The sequence below is a fragment of the Chenopodium quinoa genome, unplaced genomic scaffold (assembly GCF_001683475.1).
Source record: "Chenopodium quinoa cultivar QQ74 unplaced genomic scaffold, ASM168347v1, whole genome shotgun sequence".
Lineage (NCBI taxonomy): Eukaryota > Viridiplantae > Streptophyta > Magnoliopsida > Caryophyllales > Amaranthaceae > Chenopodium > Chenopodium quinoa.
Window position 1 is genome coordinate 6752025 of NW_018742205.1, and position 27214 is coordinate 6779238.

Sequence of the window (27214 nt, forward strand, 5' to 3'; positions counted from 1 at the left end):
TTAACCTTGCGCGTTGACAAGCGTGATAAAAGAAACAGGTCAAGTAAAAAAGAATAGAGGAAGTATTACATAAATATTATTGGTTATTCTCAATGCGTTATTTAAAAATTTTAGATTTGTATTATTATATTTTTATATATAAAAAAAAAAAGGAAATTTTCAAGGATGGTAATACAAATTAAAGTAGATAAATGTAAGAATTATTCAATTTATTCTCATATTATCCATAGAACATGACCAACTAACTAACTTTTTTAACATCTATTTCAATAATTTAACCTTATCAATTTCGCTTATCTACTAACTTACGAAACTTGATCGCAAGGTGCTTGAATAATAAATGTATCCATTATTCATTCTCGATATTATTATTATTACCTAAACCTCTTGACAACAACTTGGTCATGCAATTATCACATACTTAGTACAAGTTATTTTTAAAAACTTGATTTAATCATATAGCACACAAACATAAAAAATTTGCACAGCCATTCAACTATATTGGTTTGACCAAAAATAATTTTAACAAGCAATGCAAGCACACAATTAAAGAATAAAATCAAGCAATTGAATTAGTAGTGCTAATACCAACAACACCTCAAAGAATAATTCAAAAATAAAAAAGAAAACTAATAAAATTAAACTAAACAAACCAACTTTCTTCAATCCTTCCTCCTTTTTTTTTTTAATTTTTTTATATCACTGTAATAAAATTGTCATTATTAATAAAGTCTTCCATTTTTTCGGCTTTAATGTCTTAAAATTTTCCAATCAATCTACCTTTTATTATTCTTACATAAAAAACCTTCATATTCAATTTATAATACTTTATGCTTTTATAATTTCATTTCATCTGATTATTACTGAGAATTTCTCTCTCTTTCTCTCACCTCCTCCATTAATGGCGGTTTCTCCGACGGTTTTCCCGCAACGCCGGCGACGACCATCTCCGACGTCGTTTCTCTCGCTTCAGCTCTCCACCGCCGACCTCCTCCGCGCACTCCACTCTCTCTCCTCTGAGATCTCCGCCCTCGATCCTCCTTGCTTCCTCTTCAAGCGAAACTCCACTTCGATTATCCGGAAATGCTGTCTTCTCGCCGTCATTATTGACGAGGTTTTCCGGCAGTTTAATCACCGTTTATCTGCGCTTTTTTCGCCTTCTTCGCTTCTCTGCTTCGAAGAGATGTTCATCGTTTTACAGCGAATCAGAGCTTTGATTGAAGATTGCTCTAATGGCGGAAGCAAATTATGGCTTCTGATGCAGATTGAGCCGATTTCCAGTAGTTTCCATGAGTTGACTTTGGATTTGTGGACTTTGCTTGAAATTCTCCCCAAAAGTGAGCTTAATTTGAGCGAAGATGTTGATGAATTGCGGAATTTGTTGATCAAACAGTGCCGTGAAGATAAATCGTTTGTTGATCCTTCCGATAATCGATTGCGAATTGAGGTTTTCACCATGCTTGATTCGATTAAGAAGGAGATTGTTCCTGATCATTTGAAACTCGCTGAATTGTTCGCGAAACTCGGAATGAGTGACTCAGCGAGTTGCAGAGAGGAGATCGAGTGGTTGGAAGACGAAATTCAGTGTCAAACAGATGAGAAATCAAAATCAGAGGTGGTTTCGTTGATCGGACTTGTGAGATACACGAAATGCGTGCTTTACGGCGCTTCTTCGAGTATAAATTCCGACGAAAATTTTCGCCGGAATTATTCGTCGGAGGCGAATATTCCGGCGGATTTCCGGTGTCCGATTACGCTTGATCTGATGTCTGACCCTGTTGTTGTGGCGACAGGACAGACGTACGATCGAACCTCAATTATGCTTTGGATCGAATCAGGTCATAACACGTGTCCCAAGACTGGTCAAACATTGGTCAACACAAACCTGGTGTCTAATAGAGCGTTGAAGAGCTTGATTGCTATGTGGTGTAGGGAGAGGAGGATCCCGTTTGGGGCGGCCGAGAGTAGTGAAGGTCAAAACGGCGTCGCTTTGAATAAGGCGGCGTTCGAGGCGACTAAGATGACGGTGTCGTTTTTGCTGGATAAGTTAGGGTCTGATTCGCAGGCGGTTGATATGGTTAACCGGGTTATATATGAGCTTAGGGTGTTTGCTAAGACCGACTCGGATAGCCGAGCTTGTATAGGGGAAGCCGGGGCAATCCCGTTGTTGGTAAGGTATTTGGGGTTGGATCATCCGAAGCTACAGGTTAATGCTGTTACGACGATACTTAATTTGTCGATTCTTGAGGCGAATAAGGCTAGGATCATGGAGACCGATGGGGCGTTGAATGGTGTTATTGAGGTGCTACGTTCGGGTGTAACATGGGAAGCTAAGGCCAATGCGGCTGCTACAATGTATAGTTTATGCGCGGTGAGTGCTTATAGGAAGAGGCTTGGGAAGAAGACTCGCGTTATTAAAGGATTGCTTGAGCTTGCTAGGGAAGGGCCTACGAGCTCTAAGAGGGATGCCTTGGTCGCGATATTGACCTTAGCGGGAGATAGAGAGACTGCAGGGAGGTTGGTTGAAGGCGCGGTGTTGGATATGCTAAAGGAGGTTATGGTCGAGCTACCAGAGGAAGCGATGACAATCATGGAAACGATTGTTAAGAAAGGTGGTTTTGTTGCAATTGCTGCAGCTAGCCATATGATTGGAAGATTAGTGGCTGTGTTAAGAAGTGGTACCGATAGAACCAAGGAGAGCGCGATTGCCACCCTTGTAATTATATGTCGGAAAGGAGGAGCAGAAATGGTAGCTGAGCTAGCAAGGATAACAACCATTGAAATGATCATATGGGAGTTGATGGGGACAGGGACTGCGAGGGCTAAGAGGAAAGCTGCCTCGCTAATGCGAATACTCCGGAGGTGGGCAGCTGGTTTGGAAGGAGATGTATTGGAGGAGTTCTCTATGACCATGGCATTACAATGAATTCATAGTATGTGCCATTGTCGTATAATTGTACAAAAACAAAGGTAGTTTGTCAAAATTCTTTTATCTTTTTTTTCGCCTTTGAATTTAATTCCAATATCATTTGTACATGTCCTACATAGTTGTAATTGTTTCCTTTGATCATTTATACACAAAACATGTCAATAGTCATTTGTTTTCCTGTTGTGTGAATAAACATAGAACTTCTTGTTTGTTATTAGCTAGCTACACTTGTTCCCCCTAAACCCTTTCGAGATAAACACAACACTAAGTTGTACTAGCAGTAACTTAAAATTCAGAACTTGCTGTTTGTGTGAAATTAATCCTGGAAGGTTAGTCCAATTAACATCGAATTAATTCTGTTTTTAACTATCGAAAGTTTGCTTCAGTTTTTCTGTTATGATTTGGTTGAGTTTACTGCAGTGTAGCACCTGTATTAGATTGCTAACTTGGTTGTCCAGTGGCTTATGCTTCTGATAGAAAACGAACGTTCTATTATGAATTGTTAATGTCCTGTTCCCACACCGAAACTCAGCTAGTAGACGTTCTCTGAATTAAGGCAACAAGTTGTCTTGTATTACTGTTGCCAGCCTCGCTGCCTCTGGCTTTCTCTAAGCATATCTGAGTGAATGTGAAGTTAACTTATTCATGTAGCCAAAAACGAATTAAGTCCAGTAGAAGAAACAGTGTCTCTCCATCTACCAGCAACTAGGTCTGGTAGAAAACTTCTGTATGCTGCAAAGTTTCTCATCTATTCTTTGACATTTCTTTCTCAAGGTAGCTAAGACCTAAAACAAAAATTTGAAGAATAATGTAAGTACTACTTCCTCCGTTCTAATAATATTGCAATAAGGATGAAATTACGCATCCCAAAACCATGAATCTAGCAAGATCTCATATGACTATATTTTGCTTAACGTATAAATCATATTATATGATCAAACAAGAGTGATGAATAGTGCAAAAGTCTCATTATTGCAATATTATTGGAACGGAGGAAGTATATTAGTATTTATGTTTGGAGCATATAAATTTCATATAATCAATTGATCATGCTTTAGAAAGTGTAGGTTGGTGTAGTGGGTAAATTGGTAGATTGGCATGATTCTTATTCCATTTTGAGGTCATACTTCGTATAAATTAATTCTACAAGTTACAATCCTGGGAGTGAGTATTTCCTTCTCCTGTCCCACTTCAAGAACCTAATCTATAGGTTGATATTGAAAATTCGTCTTTTATGCGAGTTTTATTTATGTTATCTATTATTTGAGACAAATCAAATTACTTCGTATCAGTTGAAGATGAACCTCTAACCATTGCTTAATTCTTCTCATATAAATTATACACAAAGTAGAAAAACATTTTTTGACACCTGAAAAAAAAATTCTCCACTAATTACTTTCTTTTTCTTGGTGCTAAAAAGTAAAAATATTCTCCACTGTAATAGAATAGGTATTCTTTATTAGTCATTGTTCTTTAATTTTTCCTACATCACCTTTTTTTTTTTTTTTTTTTTTTTGACAAAACCTTTTTTTTTACCAAAAAAAAAAACAAGGAAAAAGAAAAAAAAAAAGTGAAATTGACAATCCCAATACCAAAATCTACTTGAAAACATTATCTGCCTACTCATCATTGACATGATAAACAAAAAAAAAAACAAAAACACTTTATCCAACATAAAAATAAAAATAAAATTGACAAAAAAAGAAAAAAAAAAAAGAGGTGGGTCATATGATATGATATGACGGCCCAAAACTTCGAATAAACTGAAGGTACCGCCAACAATGTTAATTGTTACAGGGAATGCCATCTATTTTTGTCTCCCACCTATATATTAATTAAAAGTTAAAACCCACTTTTTTTTTTTTTTACTCTTTTTTGTTTTTCTTTGACGCGGTTATATTTTTGGATCTCTACAGTCTCTCTAATCTAGCCTTTTTGAGCTTAATTCTTTTTTTCTTTTTTTTTTTTTTTTTTTTGACAAGCTTAATAGGTTTAGCTTAATAGGTTTGATTCTTTGGTTTCATTGGTTTGTATTTTACAGCTATATTGTTTTCTCTAAAGTGTGAAGAAAAGAATATCTCTACCGGTATGGTTAAGGACTTAAGGTGTCGGCATTTCTCAATTTGATTTATGTTATATATTAGTGTAGGAGTGTAGGACTCGAATGCTGCCTCGAACAATTATAATATGACAATAGCTAACGAACGTTTCGGAGACGTTGTTAGATAAGAATACTAAAAGTAAAATATAAACTTGAAATAAACATTAATTACACCGAACGGCACGTGATTCTGACATACATTCCCAAATTAATGCCATGTTATGAAGTATTTTAAAGGGTTATCTAACGCGCCAGAGATGTTCGTTAATAAGATCCTTCTAATATTTAATGTAATAGGGTTCATATCATATGAGATATGTGAGAAAGAAAAAAAGATTTATGACGACTCTTCTAAATGTTTTTCCGTACCATAATAATGTAATACCATAAGTTTTGATTTCGTTGATTAAAATAAAAAAGATTTTTAAATAGATACTTCCTCTGTTCCACAAATATTGCTACAACGATAAAATTACGCATTTCAATTCACATTTTATATGTTAAATATCTATAATTATATAAGAGTAAAAATTATAAAAAGTTGATATTGTGAAAGTATTTTACGAGACGAATCTAATAAGACCCCACATGACTATATTTTACTTTACGTACAAATCATAATTTGTGGTCAAACAAGTATGATGAATAGTGCAAAAGTCCAGTTGTATTACTAGAACAGAGGAAGTATATGACAATAATTTGACAAGGGATTACTATTTTGATGGCTCAAAATTGATTTTTCTTTAAGAGCATGTTTTCATACTTCTTTTGGACAATAATGAAAGATCTTGAGAAAGTTTATAAGATTTCCAAGTTGTAAATCCTTACCTCAGCCGCTCAAACTACCTTATGAAAAAACAGAGTATATATCTTTAGGGAAAGCAAAAGCTTTAAAAGGTCCCATTTAATATTGGCACTTTGGGCACATTTGAAGTAAGAAATGATCTATCATGAATTTGATGCAACCTACAATAACATTGTTCGTATTAGGTCGTTGGAAATCAACATGCCAGGACAAACTTCAGCCCAAAAGTTTTCTTTGGATTGGAACTATATTGCGTGACTCGATATGTAGGGCAATATAATGTCTAATTTGATGGCTTGACTTGGCACGAGATCATCATGTTGTACCATGAATCATGCTTGATCGATGATGGAAATCACAATACAAAGACACGACATGAGTATGATTAACTACCATACACCCATACGGCTATACCTAATTATTGGACTATACCAAGAATACAAGTGTAATTTGTACTGTTTTTTGCTAGTACATATGAGTGATAGGGCTTTTTAATTGGGTAACGCCTCCATTAATCATATTATTCATGCCTAATTACATTAAGGACTATTGTGGTTGTTGATGGAAACATGGAAGACCTAATTTTCTCATTAATAACGAAAAGTCATTTATAACATGCATATATTTCCTCTACTCCTCTATATGAACGTGGAAGCGCAGCCATTCCACCCTTATTTAATGAATTCTCTATTCGGACCAATGACTTATTTGACTAAAACTAGTAGCAAAGAACCATTGGAATTGTTTATGACCACTCCTATGTGAATGTGACCATTCCAATGGTAGGTTTATTTAATACTTGTAGCAATAATCATCGTAAATCATATGGCATAATCTCAAATGGATTATTCCCTGTTTGGAATTTTTTTAGACGTGATCAATTTATACTTGTAGATGAAACACGTATCAAGTTAAACCCTTACACGCAACGTTAACACAAGTCACCCATGAGTACTTTAATAAGTCACCCTAAATTATTTTGAAAGTATTGACATGCATGGCTAATCAACAGGAGCATATCCTGTTGACCCAAATAATCCAAATCGACCTTTCAATCTAGCAAGTTTGGTGATAAAGTTGGCTCAGCCCAATCCATTCTCTCAACTTTAAATGGATGATTTTTAAGAGAAGTAGATTTTTGAAATAAAGATAAAACCGATTGCACATAAGAATTTTGCGTTCAAAACTTCTTAATCAATCAATAATTATATACTAAAAGCACCATAGTAAATTTTAGGGGCTGTCATCGATTTTATCGATGGTAAGCCACAAATTCTTCTTCAATTTAATGTTTTTGTCAATAAATATCACCAATAGTATGGTGATTATAATTAGTCCCTCCATGTAGGGTTTAGTCAGTTCCCTAATGGTGGGATTTTTAGAATTGTTTGTTTGTTTTTCGTGTGTGCAGGGATACAAATTTGGAAAATTTGTCTTGCAAATTTGTGGAAATGTGGGTCTGTTGGTTTAGGGGTGCAGATTTAGAAGATTCGTCTTGCAAATTTACCGATCTTGATGACCAATCAAGTTTTATCACTTTCGCGACTATAGATCAATGGAGCTCCGTCAAGAACATGGAGAGATATCTAAAATTATTCAGAAGTAGTTCAGAAGCGATGCCATTAGTTTAGAGGTGTTAAATACTTGTATTGAGAATTTAGGTCTCTTAAGGGATGATTGTAAGTGCCGAATGACTATTATTATTTAATGAAATCACCCCTCCCTATTCCATTCAAAAAAAATAAAATATATATATATATACACACACACACTAAAAGACACACTAGCAATGACACGTGTCATCTCCTAGTGTGTTCTTAATTTTATTTTTTTGAAAAAAAAAATATATATTTAAGAAACAAATCTTTTACATATATAAATTAATACTCTATGGATACTTCAATAATATTTGCCAAGAATGACACATGGTGGTTATTCTTAGTGTGATTTTTTCTTGCCATTTTTGTTGTTCTTCAGCATTCAAATGATATGAATATAATATAAGAAAGTAAAAAAAATGTAGTGTTAATTTAAAATATAGTTTCTTTTTAGTTGACACGTTTCTTTAGTCACGTTAGCCAATGCACAACTTCAACCATTCATATATTTGATTACCAATAAGCAGAAATTGTGAAAATTTGATATTTTGAAAATATATATCATGGCGAATCTAACAAAATCTCACATGACTGTATTTTTCATTACATATAAAGCACTAAACATCGTCAAAGGGGAGTATGTGAATAGTGCTAAAATCAAAACGTGTCAACTAAAAAAAATGGAGGTAGTATAAAGTAAAACCCTTACAAATACTAATAATTAAACAATATAAATCTTTACAAAAAAAGTTGATATTCGCAGACACATGTACAACCAATTGCACATACAAATTTTATGTTCCGATTTAGGAAGGGCCAAAGTGAGAACGAGAGCGACCATTAATGTAATGAACTACCACAAGGCACATCTCAATGTGTGTTAAGTTGTTAGCACCGACACGGCTTGCACAGCTGACCCAAATCCTAGTCCCCCAACAACACCAAAGGTGGCACAGCATTACTTACTACTACGTACGACTACTCGTACTTAAAAAGTCTCCTTTTAAAACCAAGCCAAAAACACGGTTACACACTGTTTCAAACCACCTCACTTTCAACGAACTTTCATAATATCAGTCTACCTTTTACTTTTATTTGTCATACCTCAACCACCCCTTAGATTTTCTTATATAATCTCAACCTTAGGTTATAGCACCTCATTTATTCCCAATTTCATTTCATTTTTATTCTTTCTTCCTCTAAAAGAAGCTTTATTTTATGCCTATACCAAAAATAAAAAAAGAACATCTCATCATCTTTATTTGAAAGTTGAAAAAATGGCATCAAAAGTGTTGTTTATGTTATCATTGGTAGTATTATTAGTTACTACTTGCCATGCAAGGCCGCTCTTAAAAGGGTTTGCTCTAAGCAATGGGAATAATAATGTTTTGATTGCGACCGCCTCAGCACCGGTCCTCAACCTTGCTCTGCCTACGCAGTTTTTCAAGGCCGCCAGAGAGCAACCATCTTCGCTTCCAAGTGGTGGCAATGCTGGCGGAGGCACAAACCTCGACGTCGAAGATAATAACAACAGGATCAAGTACAACAATATGAAGTTGAGGTCATTGGTGTTAGCTGCCCTTCCAAGGGGCACGAAGGCTAATTCTGGCCCTAGCAAGAGGCACAATGAGTTCAATACTTAGAAGATCATAAAGAAGCTCAAGTTTATCAAGATCATTTTTTTATAAAAAACTGACCAATACTATTCTTTTATTCTTTGATTTCATAGTTTTTAGGATTATTATTTAATTATTTATTTATTCTTTACTTAGATTTTGACACTTTGTAATTGTAGATTATTGATGCAAATTCATGATAAGTTGATATAGTAAACAAAAAAGTTAAAGCATAGTGATGTAATAGGTTGATTCCAATACCTACTTTTTATTCGAATATTGGACGGCATATAATATATAAACAAAATATTCTCCTATGTACGTATATCTTTGTCACTACTATTATTATTCAATCATCCTTTGGTTTTCGCATGGTTCTTGTTGGTTAATTGTTTTCTTAGACTTATTATAAGTTTTTAATTGAATGCGTGATTGAGTTTTGTGTAATAATGTAAGCACTGGCGGAGCCAGGATTTTCAAATTGGGGGGACAAATTATGGATATAATATAAAAGCGAAGACAGTTGCATTATAATGTATTTAATCCTGATATACCAAAGCACCAACAAGAATAGAAGTATAAGCAATCACATGATAATGCACTAACAGGATTATAAGCAAAGGATATCACAAAATCTAAAGTGTTGCACATAATGACACTTAATCAACAAAAACATAATAAAAGCAGAACCAAATATACTTGCCTAATGGAAGTCCATTTAATATGGGCAGCTCCCAAAGATTGTGTTTGTACATAAAAATGGCTAAATGTTGCTCCTTCACCGATGATCACCTCAAGAACATAATTAGTCCAATAACACTTGTTACCATCTCCACCTAAAAACACCTCAACTATACCCACCTCTCCTCCCTTCTATCAACACCAATACTCTCGGGTTCGAAACCGGCAACATATTCGACTCGGCATCACTCCCTTTCAGTGAGAAAGACCTCAAATTTAAAGGGGCATCAACTCGGCACCCTTCAGGCACATAAATAAAGATCAAATCAGGAGCACCAACCCCATTTAAAGACCAAAACAAATCCCCTTCAATATTTGACACAAATTCCGATACCCTTTTCAGAATATATAGCCTCAGAAAATAAGTAAAGTATGGGGAGAAAGAAAGGGTTATTGGGTTAACAATTAAAATTGCAAATTGGGGATTTCAAATTTTCAATTAGAAGAACAAATTAATATATTTAAGAGTTAAGACATACCTTTAGATGCAGCGAAGACCAGAAGATGACCGAGGCGGCGACTGGCGACTGACGGACGACCGACGACGATGAGGGGTTTGGCAGGCAGCGACCGAGCGACAGACAGGACTTTGGTTTTTTAATTTTGGTGACTGTCGAACGGAATTGAAGGCTGTCCGCTGTGCGCTGTCGTCTGTCGAACCTCGTCATTGACCTCACTGCTGCGAACTGCCGGAGAACGGTGGACAGCGTCAGGCGACTCTGGCGAGGTGAGGGCGAATCGAAGAGAGAGAAATTAAAAATTGAAAGACTTAGGGTTTGGCTGCAAATGTCGCACAGAGCACTCTGTAATTGCGTTTTTTTTGTTTTTTTTTTTAATTTTTTTTTTTTAATTTTTTTTTTTGAAAATGGGGGGACAAGTGTCCCCACTCGTCCCCTTCTAGCTCCGCCCCTGAATGTAAGTGATTTTATTAATTAATACGAAATATAAGTTTTGTTAGATTTACTAGTGTTTTTATTACGTATATACAGTTAGTTTTCGTCTTTTATTGATCATAATTGATTTTTACGGATCAAATATGATTGGTTTAAGTTGAAAAAACAACCCTAGCTTGTGCTATTGATAAACTTTTGAAAGTGATTATTATTGATATCGATCTTATTGACAATTATTTGCATGATTAGATAAGATTCTATTTCTTAAGATTCGGTGTACAAGTATACTCTTCCTAGCTAAATTAGTATACTTCTAGTACTATATAGTCAAAAGAACTTATAATCCTTATTAATTAGAAAGTGACGTTTTTTAAAAGTAGTAACTAATCACACCAAGAGCAAACAATATGATGTGTAAAGAATAAAGAACAAAGATGCACCATTAACCTAAAAATTATGCATGATTTGAAAAGCAGTGGCCTGCAGGAGACACTTATCTTTAGTGACTTATAGCTATTAACTTGCATCAAAATGTCTATTTGGAATATTTACAGATTCAAATGAAAATGAAATCTAATCTCTTCATCGCTATTTAATCTTTACATTTTATTTGGAATCTTTTTATGAGAGAAAAATGGTATAATCGTAAAGATTAAAAAGTGACGGAGGGAGTACGTATTACTCTTAAGATGAATCCATAAGAAAAAAATACTTATGCGTGATTTTGTTTCATTCTATTCATTGTGTAATTTCAATATCAACCTTTTATATATAATCTTGTCCTCGATGAATTGAAGTATTTAATGACAATAGATAGAACTATTTAGACTTTTTTTTTCCCCCAAAACATGACAGTTAGTCATTAGACAAAGTTGGCTTTCTTATTGCTAATGAATGCACACCATTGAATAGTTGTAAAATAAGGTAAAGATAAAATGCATTGCACCCGTACATGCACAACTTTATTTGTATCAACAATGACACACAAAAACTAGGATATGAACAAACAAGAATGATGACAAACGTGAAATTTCGATCCAAATTTGATTAATATTCAAGAATTATGACATAATTTAGAAGATAGAAGAATTACTAAACTAATTATCAACTTGTGTATATATATGTGAAATAAGTGCAAGGATGAAAATTTCAATAATTCAATTACTCATAGTTTAGTTAAAGTTGAACCACAAAGTATTGGTCCTAATTTTGAAGATGGAAGTTATGTTTTAATTTTTTTCTCATTCAACTTCATGAATAATACTCTTTGTCAAAAAAACAAAAAAAAAAACAAAAAAAAATGAGTAATAACCTTGACTTCTTAAAAGCCAATTTTAATACCATATCAATTAATTTTTTAAATATATTTTTATTAAAAAAAAAACCATGATTAGGGGCCAACAACCAAGGTAATGGCTGATCCTTTCTTCTTCTTCTTCTTCTTCTTCAAAAAAAAAAAAAAAAAAAAAAAAAAAAAAGAAGGTAATGGCTGTTCCTTGTTTTACACGTTACATGTTGACTGGCTATTTCAATTTTTTTTTTTTTTTTTTTAAAGTTGGAAACTCAACAAAAAATTTGGCCGTCAAACTTGACCAAAAATTAAGTACATGTCACATTGTATTACAAGGTGTTGTTTGGTTGGTGGTAAAAAGTATGGAAAATTCTATTTTTTATGAAATGGATATAACATGTGTTATTTGGTTGACACAAATTTATCAAAGTCGGAGAAATGGAAATTTCAAGGAAGGTTTCAATTCCCATGATTATTGTGGGGCCTACTTGCATTATTATCACTAATAATTTAATCTCTTTCTTTCTCTTTCCAAATTTGTTACCTTAAATAAAAAAATTATCAAATTAACTAATAAAACATACTCCCTCCGTCCCCAAAAGTTCGACCCTTTTGGCCTAATTTTAGTCTCAAAATGTTCATCCCATTTCCATTTTAATATCCTCTAATTTGCAATAATATTTGTGCAAAATTAGCTTTCCCATGCAAATTTTGCTTTTTCTATATACTTTTATTACTTTCTCTCTCTACGTTTTTGCAATTCCAATGTAAATTTCCCTTTTCAATTTACTTTTATTAGCTTCCCCATACACTCTTATACTTCCAATAACTTTCTTAATACCCGCGAAATCAACTCAAAAGGATCGTTCTTTCGGGAACGGAGGGAGTAGGAAATAAATTCCTAGGAAATCAAAGTTCCTACATTTTCAACTTAACAAATTTAAGATAATTTCTAAAAAATGGACTAGAAAAATTATTTTCCATAAAGTATAATTTTCTATGAGAACTCATTTTTCATGTCAACCAAACAACAACCAAGTATTTATTTACTTAGTATAAAAAGATACACAAATATTGACTTTGGTGACTAGCAGTGGGCCGATCTAATCCAGTCCAGGTTGGCAATTGGTATCAGGCTTGGTATTTGGGGGACCCACTTTAATTAATATTTGACCCACAACAACTCTACCCTTTTTATTATTATTATTATTATTATTTAAAATTAAAAGTTGGTAAATTGACGGCAACGTCCAAACCAATGAGGCAATAACTAGGGATGATAACGGGTTGGACTCAGAGCGGATTATGCTAAATTCGATTCCGATTCTACAGGTCGGAAGCTAAATTTGACTCCGACATCTAACTCAGAGACTCCGATTCCGATCCGACTTCAATATTTGGCCTCCGACTCCGATCTAACCCGACTCCGAGTTTTTTTTTTTCCAGTTATTTAACATATTTTGATAAATTGGGCTATTTGGGCCTTGGCAATCCACACTACATACAATGATCATAAAATGAAAACACTAATTGACTCCACAATTGGAGTATATGGTGTTGTTTGGTTAATACGAAGTAACAAAAAATGAAAATGGAGAAATTGGAAATTTATGGGAATTTTGACTTCCCATAAAACATGGGAAGTTAATTACCTACCTCTCCCTTGGTCACTCAAAATTTCTATGAATTTTAAATTCCTTTATGAGAACCAAACAACTTAATACCATTTCCTAGGAATTGTATGAAGGAAATAAATTCCCATGAAATACAAATTACCATAGGAAATTTAATTCCGAATATAATTCCTATGTCAACCTAATGAGCCTTATAACTACACATAACACCAAAAAAATAAAAAACAATTAAAAATTTATACTTGTATATACTCCGTAAGTCGGAGTTGGAGTCAGATTACTGGTCAAATTATCTCGGAGTCGAATACTCCGTCAGAGTCGGATGTTTTTCTCGAATTTTTTGTAGGATCTGACTCCGACCCTCCTCCAACTCAGAATCAGATTATATTAACGGAGTTGGAATCGAGACGGATTTTTTTCCTCGAATCGGGGCGACGTAAGGTTGGATCCGGACTGAATTGCCATCCGTAACAATAACATTCTTCATTCTTGTAATCTTGTATGAAAGGAAAGGGTGGTATTTAGGAAACGTGGAATATACAAATTCTAAGATTAAGTTTAATTTCTTTTACTAATTTCGGCAAAATATTTATGTGAAAACTCGAACTTAATTAACATGTAAACATATATTCCCTCTGTCCCTAAATATAACTCACGTTTGACTTTTTAAGGTCTCCAAGACATGTTTTAAAACGTTTCTATGAAAGGAGTGTTGACTACGTAGTTAGTATATAACATCTTAAATTAGTTATCAGGTTGTTTGATAGAATTTTTTTTCCTTAAAATAAAATAGCAAAGTATCAAGCTCATAAACTTTAAATTTTCATGCTCCGGTCATATATATATATTTTTTTCTTTTTTGAGAAAACATGATATTAATTTAGTAATTTAAACAAAATAAATAAAAACTTCTTAACCTCAACAAAAATTGATTGTAGGCTAACATGCAAAAACATAGGAAACCACCCGAGCTTGTAAGTGTTTTATAAGAATTCTAATATAGAATCTTTGATTAATTAGTAGGTATTGTGGGGTTGGAGAGAATAAGATCGTAATACTTCTGATCTTTGTGCAAATATTAGTATATTTGTTCACTAATTTTAATTTGGTAAGGAGGACGTCTAATCTAATATGTACAATGAGATTGGCAAGATTCGATCTTGACTCTCATGATTTCAATTAGACTAGGTTGACAATTGTTATAAATGGGCTTCACTTTAGCTGCAGACTATTCGACTCAATAACGAAACTCATTTTACTATTAGGGCATGTTTGGAATAGGGGAGATGTATTACTAAGGTAATAAAAGTCAAACTAAGCAAAATGAAAGTGAAAATAGGGAAGGAGGAGATATTGATGGTGTGATTGTGAGGAAAATTATGTAGTGATGGTGTGGTATGAGGTGAAAAAAGAGGAACTAATACCCTCATTTTGGAGGTAATAGTTACATTAGGGGGAGGATGGGTAACTATTACCCTCATTATGAGCAGGCCGTCTTTTAGGGGCCCTATGCCATAACAATATGAAGTTCTACTCCTATAATCTCAAATACTTTTCCTTTTTAGTTATAATAAATAATAGGTATAACTAAAATTTAAAATGATACAGATAAAAAGGTGAAAAATTATCAAATAGTATAATGGGAAAAAAGGTAAAAAAAAAAAAAATAAATAAAAATAAATAAATAAATAAATTTATCAAAGGGTATAAAAGGAATAAAAAAAAAAGGTTATCAAATGATTAAAAAAAGTAAAATAAAAACGAAAGAAATTTTGCATTTTTTTAGTCATAAATAAATAATAAGTATAACTAAAATTAAAAATAAAACTTTTCAAAAAAAAATTCTAAAAGAGGTGAAAACTTGGTTGTAAGAGAAGAGAGAGGATGGGCTGAAGGTTTCATCTCTTTAAAAAGGAAGGGGATAATGAAAGACTCAATAACTTGGGATTAGGCCCTCTTCATGACCAATGAGTCTCGAGCCTTTAGGCAACCCATACGAGTCAGAGTTCCAAGCGATAGAAAAGCTTATTCCGCCACCGAAGAGTTTGTTGTCGGCTGCAAGCTCCCTGACTATATTGTTGCAAACGTTCATCCTAGCGAACTCCCCATTCCTCCTTTTGAGAACAAGGAATAATGGTTTTGGCAGCTATCTCCTAGCTCTTACTGTGGCTCTACAGAGACTTGTGCTTCGATTTCTCTTGTATGAGGGTCTGGTGTAGTCAGCTGTTGCAGCCTTGTTGATAACTTTTGGTATTTTAGGATTTTAAGTCCTCCAGAAAGAATTTACAGTTCTTTCTCTAGAAATTTTTTTGAGTCCGCCCCATTGCTGGAAAGGCTCGACTTCAAAACCGTACGTGGAGCTTCCGCTTCATACGGCTCCTCTAGGGATGGAAGTAGGCCCGGGGATAGGGCTTGAAAAGCGAAGCGAGCCTAGAGTAGCAGCCTATTACATTTTTCAGGCCCCTTTTTTTCTAATAGTAAAGCGCTAACGCCTTTATAGAGAGAGTAAGGCTATTCTGCTATCAATGAACCCAAACCAAAAGGAAAAAAAAGAAGTTTTTATAGATCGAGGCTTGTAGCTGATTAACAACATTTGATTGAAACTCTGATATCTCAGATTCTCAGTGGCTTGATAGTTGTGAAAGTCAATACTGAACCCTTTCCGGTTTAGTCGATCCAGGATATGCCTTATACTATAGAGAACTTTAGCTTTTCAACGGGAGGAATGAAGTGACTCGACTGAAAGAAAGGAGAGGAATCGCATCCCTTTCCTAACTTCAAGTAAGAAAGATGTAGTAGAGGTTGCAATCCGGACGGTACACAACTTGGATTGCTCATGTGTCCACGGGACAAATCCCATTTGAAATGGATGGTGTGAGTTTGTCAAATGTTCAATAAGCCCAAAGTCTTAAGTGGTCGATGGAAAGAAATAAGGAAATAAATACGGCTCAAGACGAAGAAATAGCCCGGCACCGCCCTAACGAATTCTGCTTTCATTTCCCTCGTATAGAGCACTGAGTTACAAGTAAGGGTCTAGATCATTCCATTGGGGAGAAAGCAGGAGGGGGCTGGTTGCTCCGTTATATGCATGCTAATGGGGCAAGTATGTTTCTCATTGTGGTTCACCTTCACATTTTTCGTGGGAAGGGTTTTGATGGGTAGGCTTGTTGTGCTTTGGCCTTTCTAAGGGCTTTCATCAATGGAAATTCTCATATTCTATATGTACATGGACAACATCCCGTGTCTAGTGGTGTTGTTCACCAGAATATCGATGTAAGGGAAAAGAAAATCATCTTTTTGGCTTGCCCAAGAAGGAAGAACGAGGCTTGAATCGTGGCAAGGCGCTAAACAGCCGAGTGAGTTTCAGTGTCAAAATGCCTTCTTCTTACTATCTATTCCGTCGATTACGGCTGAGGCCTATATTCGAGGTTCATAGGTGGGTTCGGGTGGAGGTGGTGGTATAGGGGGAAGGAATCCGTTTTCTTGCTTGTACCGGAAACTCCTTTCCTACCCTGAAAGGAAAATGAGCTTTGCTCTTCTGGGCGCTAGGCGCTCTCGTGGTTCGCGAGAAGAAAAAAGGACTCATCCTTTGTTGCATCTGGCACAAGATGCGACCTGCATGAATGGTGTAACGACTGCCCCGCTGTCTCTGACATGGACCCGGTGAAATTGAATTCTCCGTGAAGATGCGGAGTACCAACGGCTAGGCAAGAATGCCACGAAAGGTGGTCATTTAAGCAACCTGGGGCACATGTTTCTTCTATCTCGAAAGGGGTTCGCACGAAAACTGTAGAATCTTTTTAGGGGCTTTCATTCTCCTGTCGTGCGACCCAGCGGCTTATGTGCGACCTGTGGCCCACGCCAGACAACAACGAGAAAATACGCTCTTAGACCCTTTCTTATGCTGTACAGCTGATTAAATCAGTCCGGGGCACGCTAGCTGCAATAAAAAGCGCGAACCTTATTGAAAGGTCCCCTTATTATAGTATAGATAGGCTCGAGGCTATTTGACTTTGATTGCAGGGTCAGATACTTCGGTCGGATTCAAACCGATGAATAGAAGTTCTGTAGACTCATTTCTTAGCCACTTGGCTACGGTTCCCTATCAGAGCAATAAGTTTCAGCATCCTCATCTGCTTCCTAGCCGGAAAAGAAATAATTTTGAAAGCTAGGAAGAAATATAAAAGACCGTTCGAGAAGAAAAGAAAGAGCAAGAAGGATTGAAATCATGAACTCCCCTTTTGGGAGGTTGGAGCAAGAAAGACTATTTAATATACCGTTGGCAACCAAATTGTGCTTTTCTTTTGCTTAGCCCAGAATTTATGCGGATCCAACTGAGCCATGCGATCGATAATACCTCTCTTTAACATTATTATCGCATCAACTTTAGCGTCGTTGACTTCCCTTTTAGGAGAAAAAGTAGCAAGCCGATGCGAGATTTTTTGGTGTTGAATTTTCCAAAAAGGATCCTCACATGGAGCGGGAAAGGAAAGATTAATTAAGCGGTCATCGAGATCTTTACAGAAAAGAAAAGCATTACAAAAAATGCAAAGCCATGAACAAAGGGCTCCTTCTAATGAGTCTTATGCTTCTGAGCCGGTTGAGGCAAGAATGGCTTACATTTTTGTGCATAAGGCCCATCAAAGTTTTCTCCAACAAAAAGCTAAGCGGGTGAGGGATGGAGATGAAAATACTACTCTTTTCATGCATATATTAAGCAGAGAAGACTACAAAACAAGGTTTTCAGTATTAAAGAGAATTTTGCTTGGGTGCATGACACTGATAAGGTTCCAGAGGCTTTCCTGGAGTACTATCAATATTTACTAGGATAGGTTACTGAAAGAACTAAGGTGAACAAGAGAATTCTTCCTTGGTTGTAGGCAAAGGCCTGGTATTGACTATTGTCATAGAGAGAGAAAAAAAAAAAAAAAAAAAAAACCTTATTAAAGGGTATAAAAGAAAAGAAAAACTTATCAAACTAAAAGGTAAAAAGCAAAATAAAAACAAAAACTAAGTCAAAATGCATGGGATAAGAGTCAAACTCCCACCCAGCCTATACTAAGAGTAGCATTTCGAGAATTGTCTGACTTACGATCTCAGCTAAAGTGTTTTATTAAAACATCACTCAATTAAATACATTTTATATGTTATTAAATATCAGAAAATGGAGCCCAATTAATGTGAGGCCCTGTGCTGTTGGGTTGTTTTCACAGCCTAATAGTCGGCCCTGATTATGAGGGTAATAATTCCTCCATTTCTCTCTTTTCCTCATAGCACAATTACTTTATTTTATTTGTAAACACCATGTCTCCTAGGGCTGAGCAAAACTATCTGAAAATCCGAAAATCTAATCAGCATCCGATCCGAAAATTATGGATACCCGATTCGAAATTATTTTTGGATCGGATATGAAAAAATCGGATATCAGATATCAGATATCCGTAAAAAAGTCGGATATCGAATCCGATATCCGAAAAGTCACTTATTGTTACGGATTACTTTTGTGGTGAAGAATTGCTTGGTTACTTAAAATACTCCCCAAAAGCCCAAGGCCCAAATCAGCTAATCCTAATCAATAATCATTCCCTCAAACACACCCCCCGGCCTCTCTTCTCTCTTCTCACCATCTCTCTCCCTTTCTCTCTCCCTTTCTCATCTATCTCTCTAACTTTCTCCTTTTTATCTTCTCAGATATAAATCTAATATCTCAGATCTCATTAATAGCTAGTTCTTACTACCTTTGCGGTTTCTTTTGTTTAGTCATGCAGCTTCACTTCGTTCAGACGGTGTCGCGGTTCCGTTCAGGCGGCCTTGCCACTTCGAGGTTCTGTTCGTTTCTCACCGCTCGTTCAGGCGACTTTGTGGTTTCGTTCTAATCGTTCGAGAGTGGGCAACTACGCTTTTTTCCGATTATTTATGTAAATCAATTTAGTTTTCCATGATTTGTTTATAAATGACTAATATATTTTTCTGGGTACTTTGATTTTCAATTTTGTTTTGTATATGACTCGTATATCATTTGGGTTTTTATCATCTAGATTCTAAGATTTGTGGAATAATTAGATTAAAAAAATATAAAGAATTGTAGTTTGAATTACGAGTTTCATATATGGTACTGGACAAATATGAAATGTATACTAGCATTTTTTTTCTTCCTTTTTTTTATCCGGTTATATTGAGTCATTAATTGACTCTTGAAATTCAATAAAAATATCAATTTGCCTTTGAAAATAATAAATTCTTAATATTTTAACAATATTGTTAAATTGATCGGATATTGGATATCCGAACTATTCGATCTGAAAAATTCGGATCGAATATCCGAAAATTTTCGAATCAGAAACGGATATCAAATATTTGAATTTTCGGATACGGATATCCGATCCGAAATCCAATTTAGGATAGGATATCCGATCCGTGCTCACCCCTAATGCCTCCTACAATAACACCTCTAATTATATTTTTTTCAAGTTTGAGTTTTATTATCCTGTTAATAAATTACCCCCAATCCAAGCAAGGTTTTAGAGTAATTATATTGTCAAACTAAACAAACCCAAATTATACTTAACGTTTTAATTACAGCAAGTTTACTGTTTTGATTAGTGTAAAAGTTGGGTGTACCAATCAGAAGAAAGATAAAATAAAGGTACCATTTGAAAAAGCCAATAGTTCAAAAATACTATTTGGAAAATCCCAAGAATAAAAGATACAAGTAATAATAAGAATAAGTTCGGTAGGTTAAGCACTAATATAGTTCTAAGCTTAAACGTAGGACGTTATCTATCAGCTATTGGTTTGTAAAGTAATCGAAGATATGGGCTTTTTCAATGGGGTTCTTTTAAGTTTTCATCATGTCCATTTCAGCCCTACTACAGAGAGTCTGGGCCAGTGGGCCACTATCTATGATGGGGATTTGGGCTTGAAGTATTTCTTCTATCACTCGTATTACTAGACAAGGCCCAAAAAAAAAAAAAAATCATGTCTTTCAACATCTACAATAATAATATAGATTTGTAATTCTGTAAACCACAAATTTAGAGATAAGAATACAACTTTTACAATCAAACCCATTATAATACTCCGCTACTTTAAACTTGATGCAAGCAATTTGTCGATCTTGCTTTTACTAGACTACTTATGCTTGGTTCAGTTCAAGGTTCACTTAATCTGATCTAATTTGGTTAGCAACAGTCTATCAATCGAAATGAAATTTTGTGCAACTTTGTAAGAAAAGACTATGTTTATTACAAGTACCATGTTTATGAAACCAATTTTTTTCGGGGGAAATATTTATTACTACTCTCAAGTGACAATGGATATAATTGATCGAAAAGTTATGAAGAAAGCTAAGTACTAGAGATATATAAACACGAATAATTACAAAAATTACTACTTCACAAATCTACATACAAATTCATTATCAATACGACGTTTTTTTTGGCTCTTACCCAAAGCTCTAAACGGGATTGGTAAGAGTAATAAGACGAATATTAGTGGGACATTTAACCTATATTCAAGTTGTACATTGTAATGTTCGTAAACCATGGTTGTACTTGTACCGGCCAATTTTTGAACTAGACAAAATAAAATACGGTCGACGAAGACGGCTGCTAGCAACAAAATGTCTCAAGTAACACTATATCTTGCCAATCTTGCACGTTCATGAAAGTTACAAAAATACGGACATCCGTTTCCACTTTAAAATTACTAAATGACAACATTATTATAACTCCTTTCTTTTTTTCTTTTTTTTTTTTTTTTCTTTTTTCTTTTTTTTTTTTCCCTACTAGCTCACTACACATTGCACGATCTTTAGTGTACATATTGCGCGGTTTTTACTTTTTAGTGTACAGTATGTCTTTATAACTTTAATTACATTTGATTGTAAATTATGAAAGTTAATACTACATAGATACTATACATTGAGATAAACCTAATAAGATCTCATATGGTAATTTTGTCTCTCCATTTTATAATAATTGGCATATTTGACTTTTTTTCACTTTTATATGTTTAATTTGACAATGTGTTTTTTTTTTTTTTTTTTTTTTTTTTTTTTTTTTTTTTTTTAATTTACTCGGTAGATTATTATGAAACGGAATTACGGAAGTAGTATATAGACGACAAAAGCTAAAATTATGTTAGTTTGACGCGATAATAAATAAAAACAATTTTTTTTTTTAAAGTTAGATACATTGGGGAGTTTAGGTACGTCTTCTTGCAAGACTGTGACCTAAACTATCAAGGAGTAAAAAAATAAGCAAATTTTGTGGTTTGCAGTTTGAAAATTGCGATGAAATTTCCAAAAATGACCAAACCGCGGTTTCCAAAAAAATTTAGACCAAACCGCACCGTAAACCACACTTTGATGCGGTTTGCTGTTTAGACCGTCAAACCGCAAATTGTTAAACCATTTTTATACTATTTCTATAAAAAAAATACATAAAATAACTTTAAAATATGATGTAATCTTTGACTATTAGCTAATTAAATGTTCAAAGAAGAGTTTAATACTTGAATTATATGTTAATAATCACAAAATAAAATTAATTTTTTTTTTAAAATAAATATTCATAATTTTTTAAAAAAGTGGCTAAACCGCACCGCTCCAAACCGCATTTTGCGGTGCGGTTTGGTTATAAGTGCGGTTTGAAAAATATACAAAGCGCAAAATTACTGTTTGGTGCGATTTATGATCCAAATCGCACCGCGAACACCCTAGCCAATGCTGTTCGATTTTCTTCCCGATAGATGTGTCTTTGCCTGAAAGCTCGAAAAAGAATCCAAGATAGCCTTCACATTCGCCATAAGAGTTGAAGTTTCATGGACAGCTGAAATGACCTTGTAAAATATTAATAAACAAAAATAAATGAGTAGAAAAAAAATAAACAAAAATAAGTATATATTTTCTCTAAAGTTTGTTAAAATATCACAAAATAAAAAATAAAAAATTAATGGATATATCCGTATATATTTATGGCGAATGTAACTTTTAAAAATGGACATGAATGAACAAATTTTTATTTAGACATTAAATGAGACAATTTTTATCATGGTCCCAAAAATGAACAATAACATGTTAATGTTATACAAACTAAATAAATAAATTGGAGCAAATATATACTATAAATAAATAAAATTCCAACGTATTAACATGTAGTTTTTGACGCATAAACTGTAGGCTGTAGGTGTATATTGTACGAGTATATTATAGGGGACCAACTTATGATTATCTGATCCTCTTTATTTCTGACGTATATTAAATACAAAATAGTTACAACCCCAATTTCCCGAATTGAAAGATGAATGTCTTTAATTACCGACATTACCAGCATTTCAAGCGTGTGGCAGCACAAACCTTGCCACTAGCTACTCATCACAATATCCTTTTTTTTTTCTTTTTTTTTTCGCTCCATTAATTACATGTAGGATATGATTCTATCTATTTTTTCTTGAAACGAAAAGGTATACAAAAGGTTAGAACAATCTTATATCGATACTAAAATAGAAATTCTCAACAGAAATAATATATATCGAGTAAATTTTAATTCACTATCTGCATGCAAAATAATGTGTTGATGTGTCTGTATGTAAGCCGTTATAAATTTAGCTTCTCACGTGAAGAAATGACCTAAATTTTGCCAAAACATTATCGTTAAACTTATTGAATCTTCCACGAACATTGAGCTAGCTGACCCTACAATATTTCATGACGATTAAATTGTTTAATAAAAACATTAATTAATTGTTACAATACGTACATAAGGTGACATCCATTTCAATTAAGTCATCCAAAAAATACGAATTTCGTGAATTTTAGCACATATATTTTGGCTACAGATGAAACATCAGTGTCAACTAGCTAGGTCAGTTCGTTGGTTAAAATTTTGGATATAGGCATCAACCTAGCTAGCTAGTTCAAATCTCGTCTACTCATTTACTCTTTGTGACTTTTTCTACACCAAAAAATAAATTCCAACCACTAGAATTTCTTTATAAGTTCAATTTGAAGTATATGATGTTCTCGTTGATTCAATCATTCAAGCTAGATTTAGATAAGTCATTTCAATTACAAAGCTCACAATGAAATTATAAAAATGATTTTGGCGCAATTGTGAGAGTGCATTTTCTATGCTCTCTTCATATTGAGATACGGCAAATATCAATTTCGGGTGTGTCAAAATCAGTATCCACAACCTTACAGGCTTACACCAGTACACCATACACCTTAACAAGTGTATATTTCAAAGTTAGGCTGTCTACAAACAAGTGTCAGCTTCAAGATTTAGAATAAATGGTCCTTCATTAGTACAAGCTAAGCTAACTTAATCATAAGGTTGTACGTGCTTATCATATAATACTGGTCCAACCAGCTAGATCATTGTCAGTTGTACGTTCTTGGTTACCATAGATTAGGGTAACCTAATGTACTATGATGGTCCTAAATTTAGCTTGGTCGTTTTTTTTACTACTGATCTGAGAAATCTGGTCCTGGACTTTGACCACATACATATATATATATATATTCATTCATGTTGGTTTAAGTCTATGTTGGACTGGCTTAGACCAAGAACTAGTTAAGCTTGGTTCTTTGTTAAAGAGTCATTCCTTAGCTTCTTGTCGATGATTTTTATATTTATTTGGACAAGTCCTATATCTTAATATCTTTCCTCCCTTTTTTAATACATGCAATAAGTTGACTTTATACACTCACTAATAAAGTCAACTTGTTGCAAGAGCTAGCAGACTTCACAAATTTTGAATTTTGCACCCGAGCATGTTTTATCGAAGTATATCGTAATATTCTATCACTATTTCATATTATTTGCAACAAATGAGTTTGCACGGACTTATAGGCAAAATTGGTTTGCGAGGTTATGTTAAACGGAGAACGGACATAGTATTGTTTTGAACGATTATTTAAGTACGGGAGAGGATTAGGGTTATGTATATCGAATTACTAATTCCCCACAAAATCATCAAACGCTCTAAACCCTCGAAACCAATTTGTTAAATAAGGCTTTGAAGTCGATGAGGGTTGAAGAATCCAAGAAGCGGCTAATTGTAATTTGTACGTAAAGAACAATTATGCAAAAATTAGGCAACAACCTCCTAGCTTGCCAAGGGGGACCGTGGGGCTTTGATCTTCAATTCATATCATTCCATACTCAAGGCTTCAAAGAATCAAAGTGCTTTGATTTCTCTCATTTATTGCCATCATGGCATGACTATGAGACTTTTTTTAATGGTTATAAATTACAATCCTTAACTATGTGGATGTCAACAAGTTTAATTAGTTAGGGTATTGAGGTGATACCCAAGTTAGAATAGAATCTTGTTTATATCTTTCACAGGTTAAGCCAGCCCAACTTTGTAATGTAATTGGTGGGGTTCGAACTCGTGACCTCAAAGTCACAAGATGAGTTCCCCACCAACCTTACTAAACTTGTTTGGTTTTATTCCATACTAGCTTAGAGTAAGATATTTCAATTAAGACTCTAATCCCTTACCCTTAAAGTACATGAGTGTATGTGTTAATGTATGTGATAGTAGACTATAGAGTACTAAGTTTGTAGACGATTGGATCTATTATAAGCTAGCATTAATTTTAATATCTTGGATGGATTAATCTTGTTTTTAAGGCCGTGGTTGTTCCACGGCCTAAGACCTAACACACCGTACCTTCGATCTCAATGTTGCATGACTTTGAGTAGCTCTGAAACCCTTAAAATCCAACATAATTTTCAGCTGAAATCCACAGTTCACACGAGTGAGTGTTGTATGGTATAGTACATGATACAGCTTAAATGACACAGAAAAGCTAATTATTTACTCTGTCAACGATAGTTCGTTATCACCATTCTAACTTATTTTAACTTGGTCCCCTCTAAATCTTTAATATAAGATCGATGATAATGAGATAGATTGAGTACGTATATCTCATGAATAGCCCAACCACTACATTGTCACAACCATAGATTTATACAATTTTTGTACTTCGTAATGATTTCATATGAGACTACCGGCGTACCATACAATACCCTAATGTTCCTGCACCAACACGTTCGGACATAAACATCAATGTCATTTTTTTCCTTTCTTATAGAAAACAAATTAATGGTGACGACGCAACTATAATTTTGTGCTATATTTTGCACCACATGTTTAACACAAATCCCATTTTCATCACTGTATGATCAATAACACAATTTGTTCACACTTACTCAGAAGAATTTGTTGTTACATTAGTATGTACGATGTATTTATTGGTAAATATGAAGTGTTTCTCCTCGATATGGAATCATGGAGTATATGTCTAAGATTTTAAGTGAAAAATTAAATAAGTCATATAAATCGATTTGTTTTGAGTTATGTTGGTTCGGGTCATCTTTGGGCGGTGACTGGTGAGTTATCTAGCTAGCTAAACTTGAATCTTCGAGGGCATTTTCATTTGCCCTATAAAATGAAATTATTCAACGTATATAATACACTTAAATCAATCAAAACAAATGCCATGTAAGTAGTACTTAGATAAAACAGGACAAAGAATAACAAGGTAACTAAATATCCTAAAGGCTAAACTCTAGGAAACAGAATTATACACAAACTATTTACATATATCTTAACAATTTTGTACCCTAGAAAAAATATGTATTATTGTAGTAGGTTATTACCTACAAATATCAACCACATAAATATTTTACTTTACCCATTTAAATAGTATTATATTATGAGAAATGAACAAATACTAACTAGACTATGACTACAATTGGAAAAATATTCCACCCATATACGAGTAGAAGCTAAGTCCTATTTAGTCGTAGTACTATTTTTTTGTACGTCCGACGTTGCAATTCTGAAAAATAATTACAGCGGACAATTAAGAGGGAAATTCGGTTAAAGTTAATTAATTAACAAGCTGGCAAAATTTATTACATCGTCCTAATTTTAATGGAGATTTATAAACTACAGTATATCAACCAGAAATTAATTCCTGAAAAGTTGTTTTGAATATTATTTACTATCAATAACTATATATTAAAAGCAAAACCTGGAATGACCTTGTTATTTCCTGGTTAAAGTATTTTCCCGTTTTTTTTTTTTTCCCTTTTTTTTTGCCATATTTTAATGACATTCGTTTTACAACCTGCAATAATAGTTATTTCCATTTTGACAACATATTTAATCCAATTATACTTATTTTTTTCATATATTTTATATACTAGGAAACTTTTAGTTACAAAAATACTAACATAGATTGAAAATAAGGTATACTATAAAATAGATTATAATATTATCAATGTCAATTTTTTTCCTCCAACTTTTATCATTTGACAATAAAATTTATTTTAATTAAAAAAGAAATATAACGTTTATAAGAACAAAATCATTTTGTTATAATATACATAACAATATTGGAAAATTTAATCTAATTACTCTAAATATTAATGTGATTATTTAAAAATAAAAACTCCTACTATATACTCACTAAAAATGTATTTAAAAAATTGATTACGAAATACTAATTATTCTAAAGTAAAATGAAATCAACTAAATTTTCATATTATGCTGGTCAAAGTGTGTCAACAATTTAAGGATTAATGTA

At 33.8% G+C, this 27214-nt stretch overlaps 1 protein-coding gene across 1 annotated transcript; it reads left to right on the forward strand.

Moving 5' to 3' along the window:
* The first annotated feature begins 419 nt into the window (after positions 1-419).
* On the forward strand, positions 420-3143 carry LOC110730973 (U-box domain-containing protein 16-like). Its single transcript, XM_021910828.1, has one exon. The coding sequence runs from the start codon at positions 902-904 to the stop codon at positions 2924-2926; it is 2025 nt and encodes a 674-aa protein (XP_021766520.1). The 5' UTR covers positions 420-901; the 3' UTR covers positions 2927-3143.
* Positions 3144-27214: the final 24071 nt, after the last annotated feature.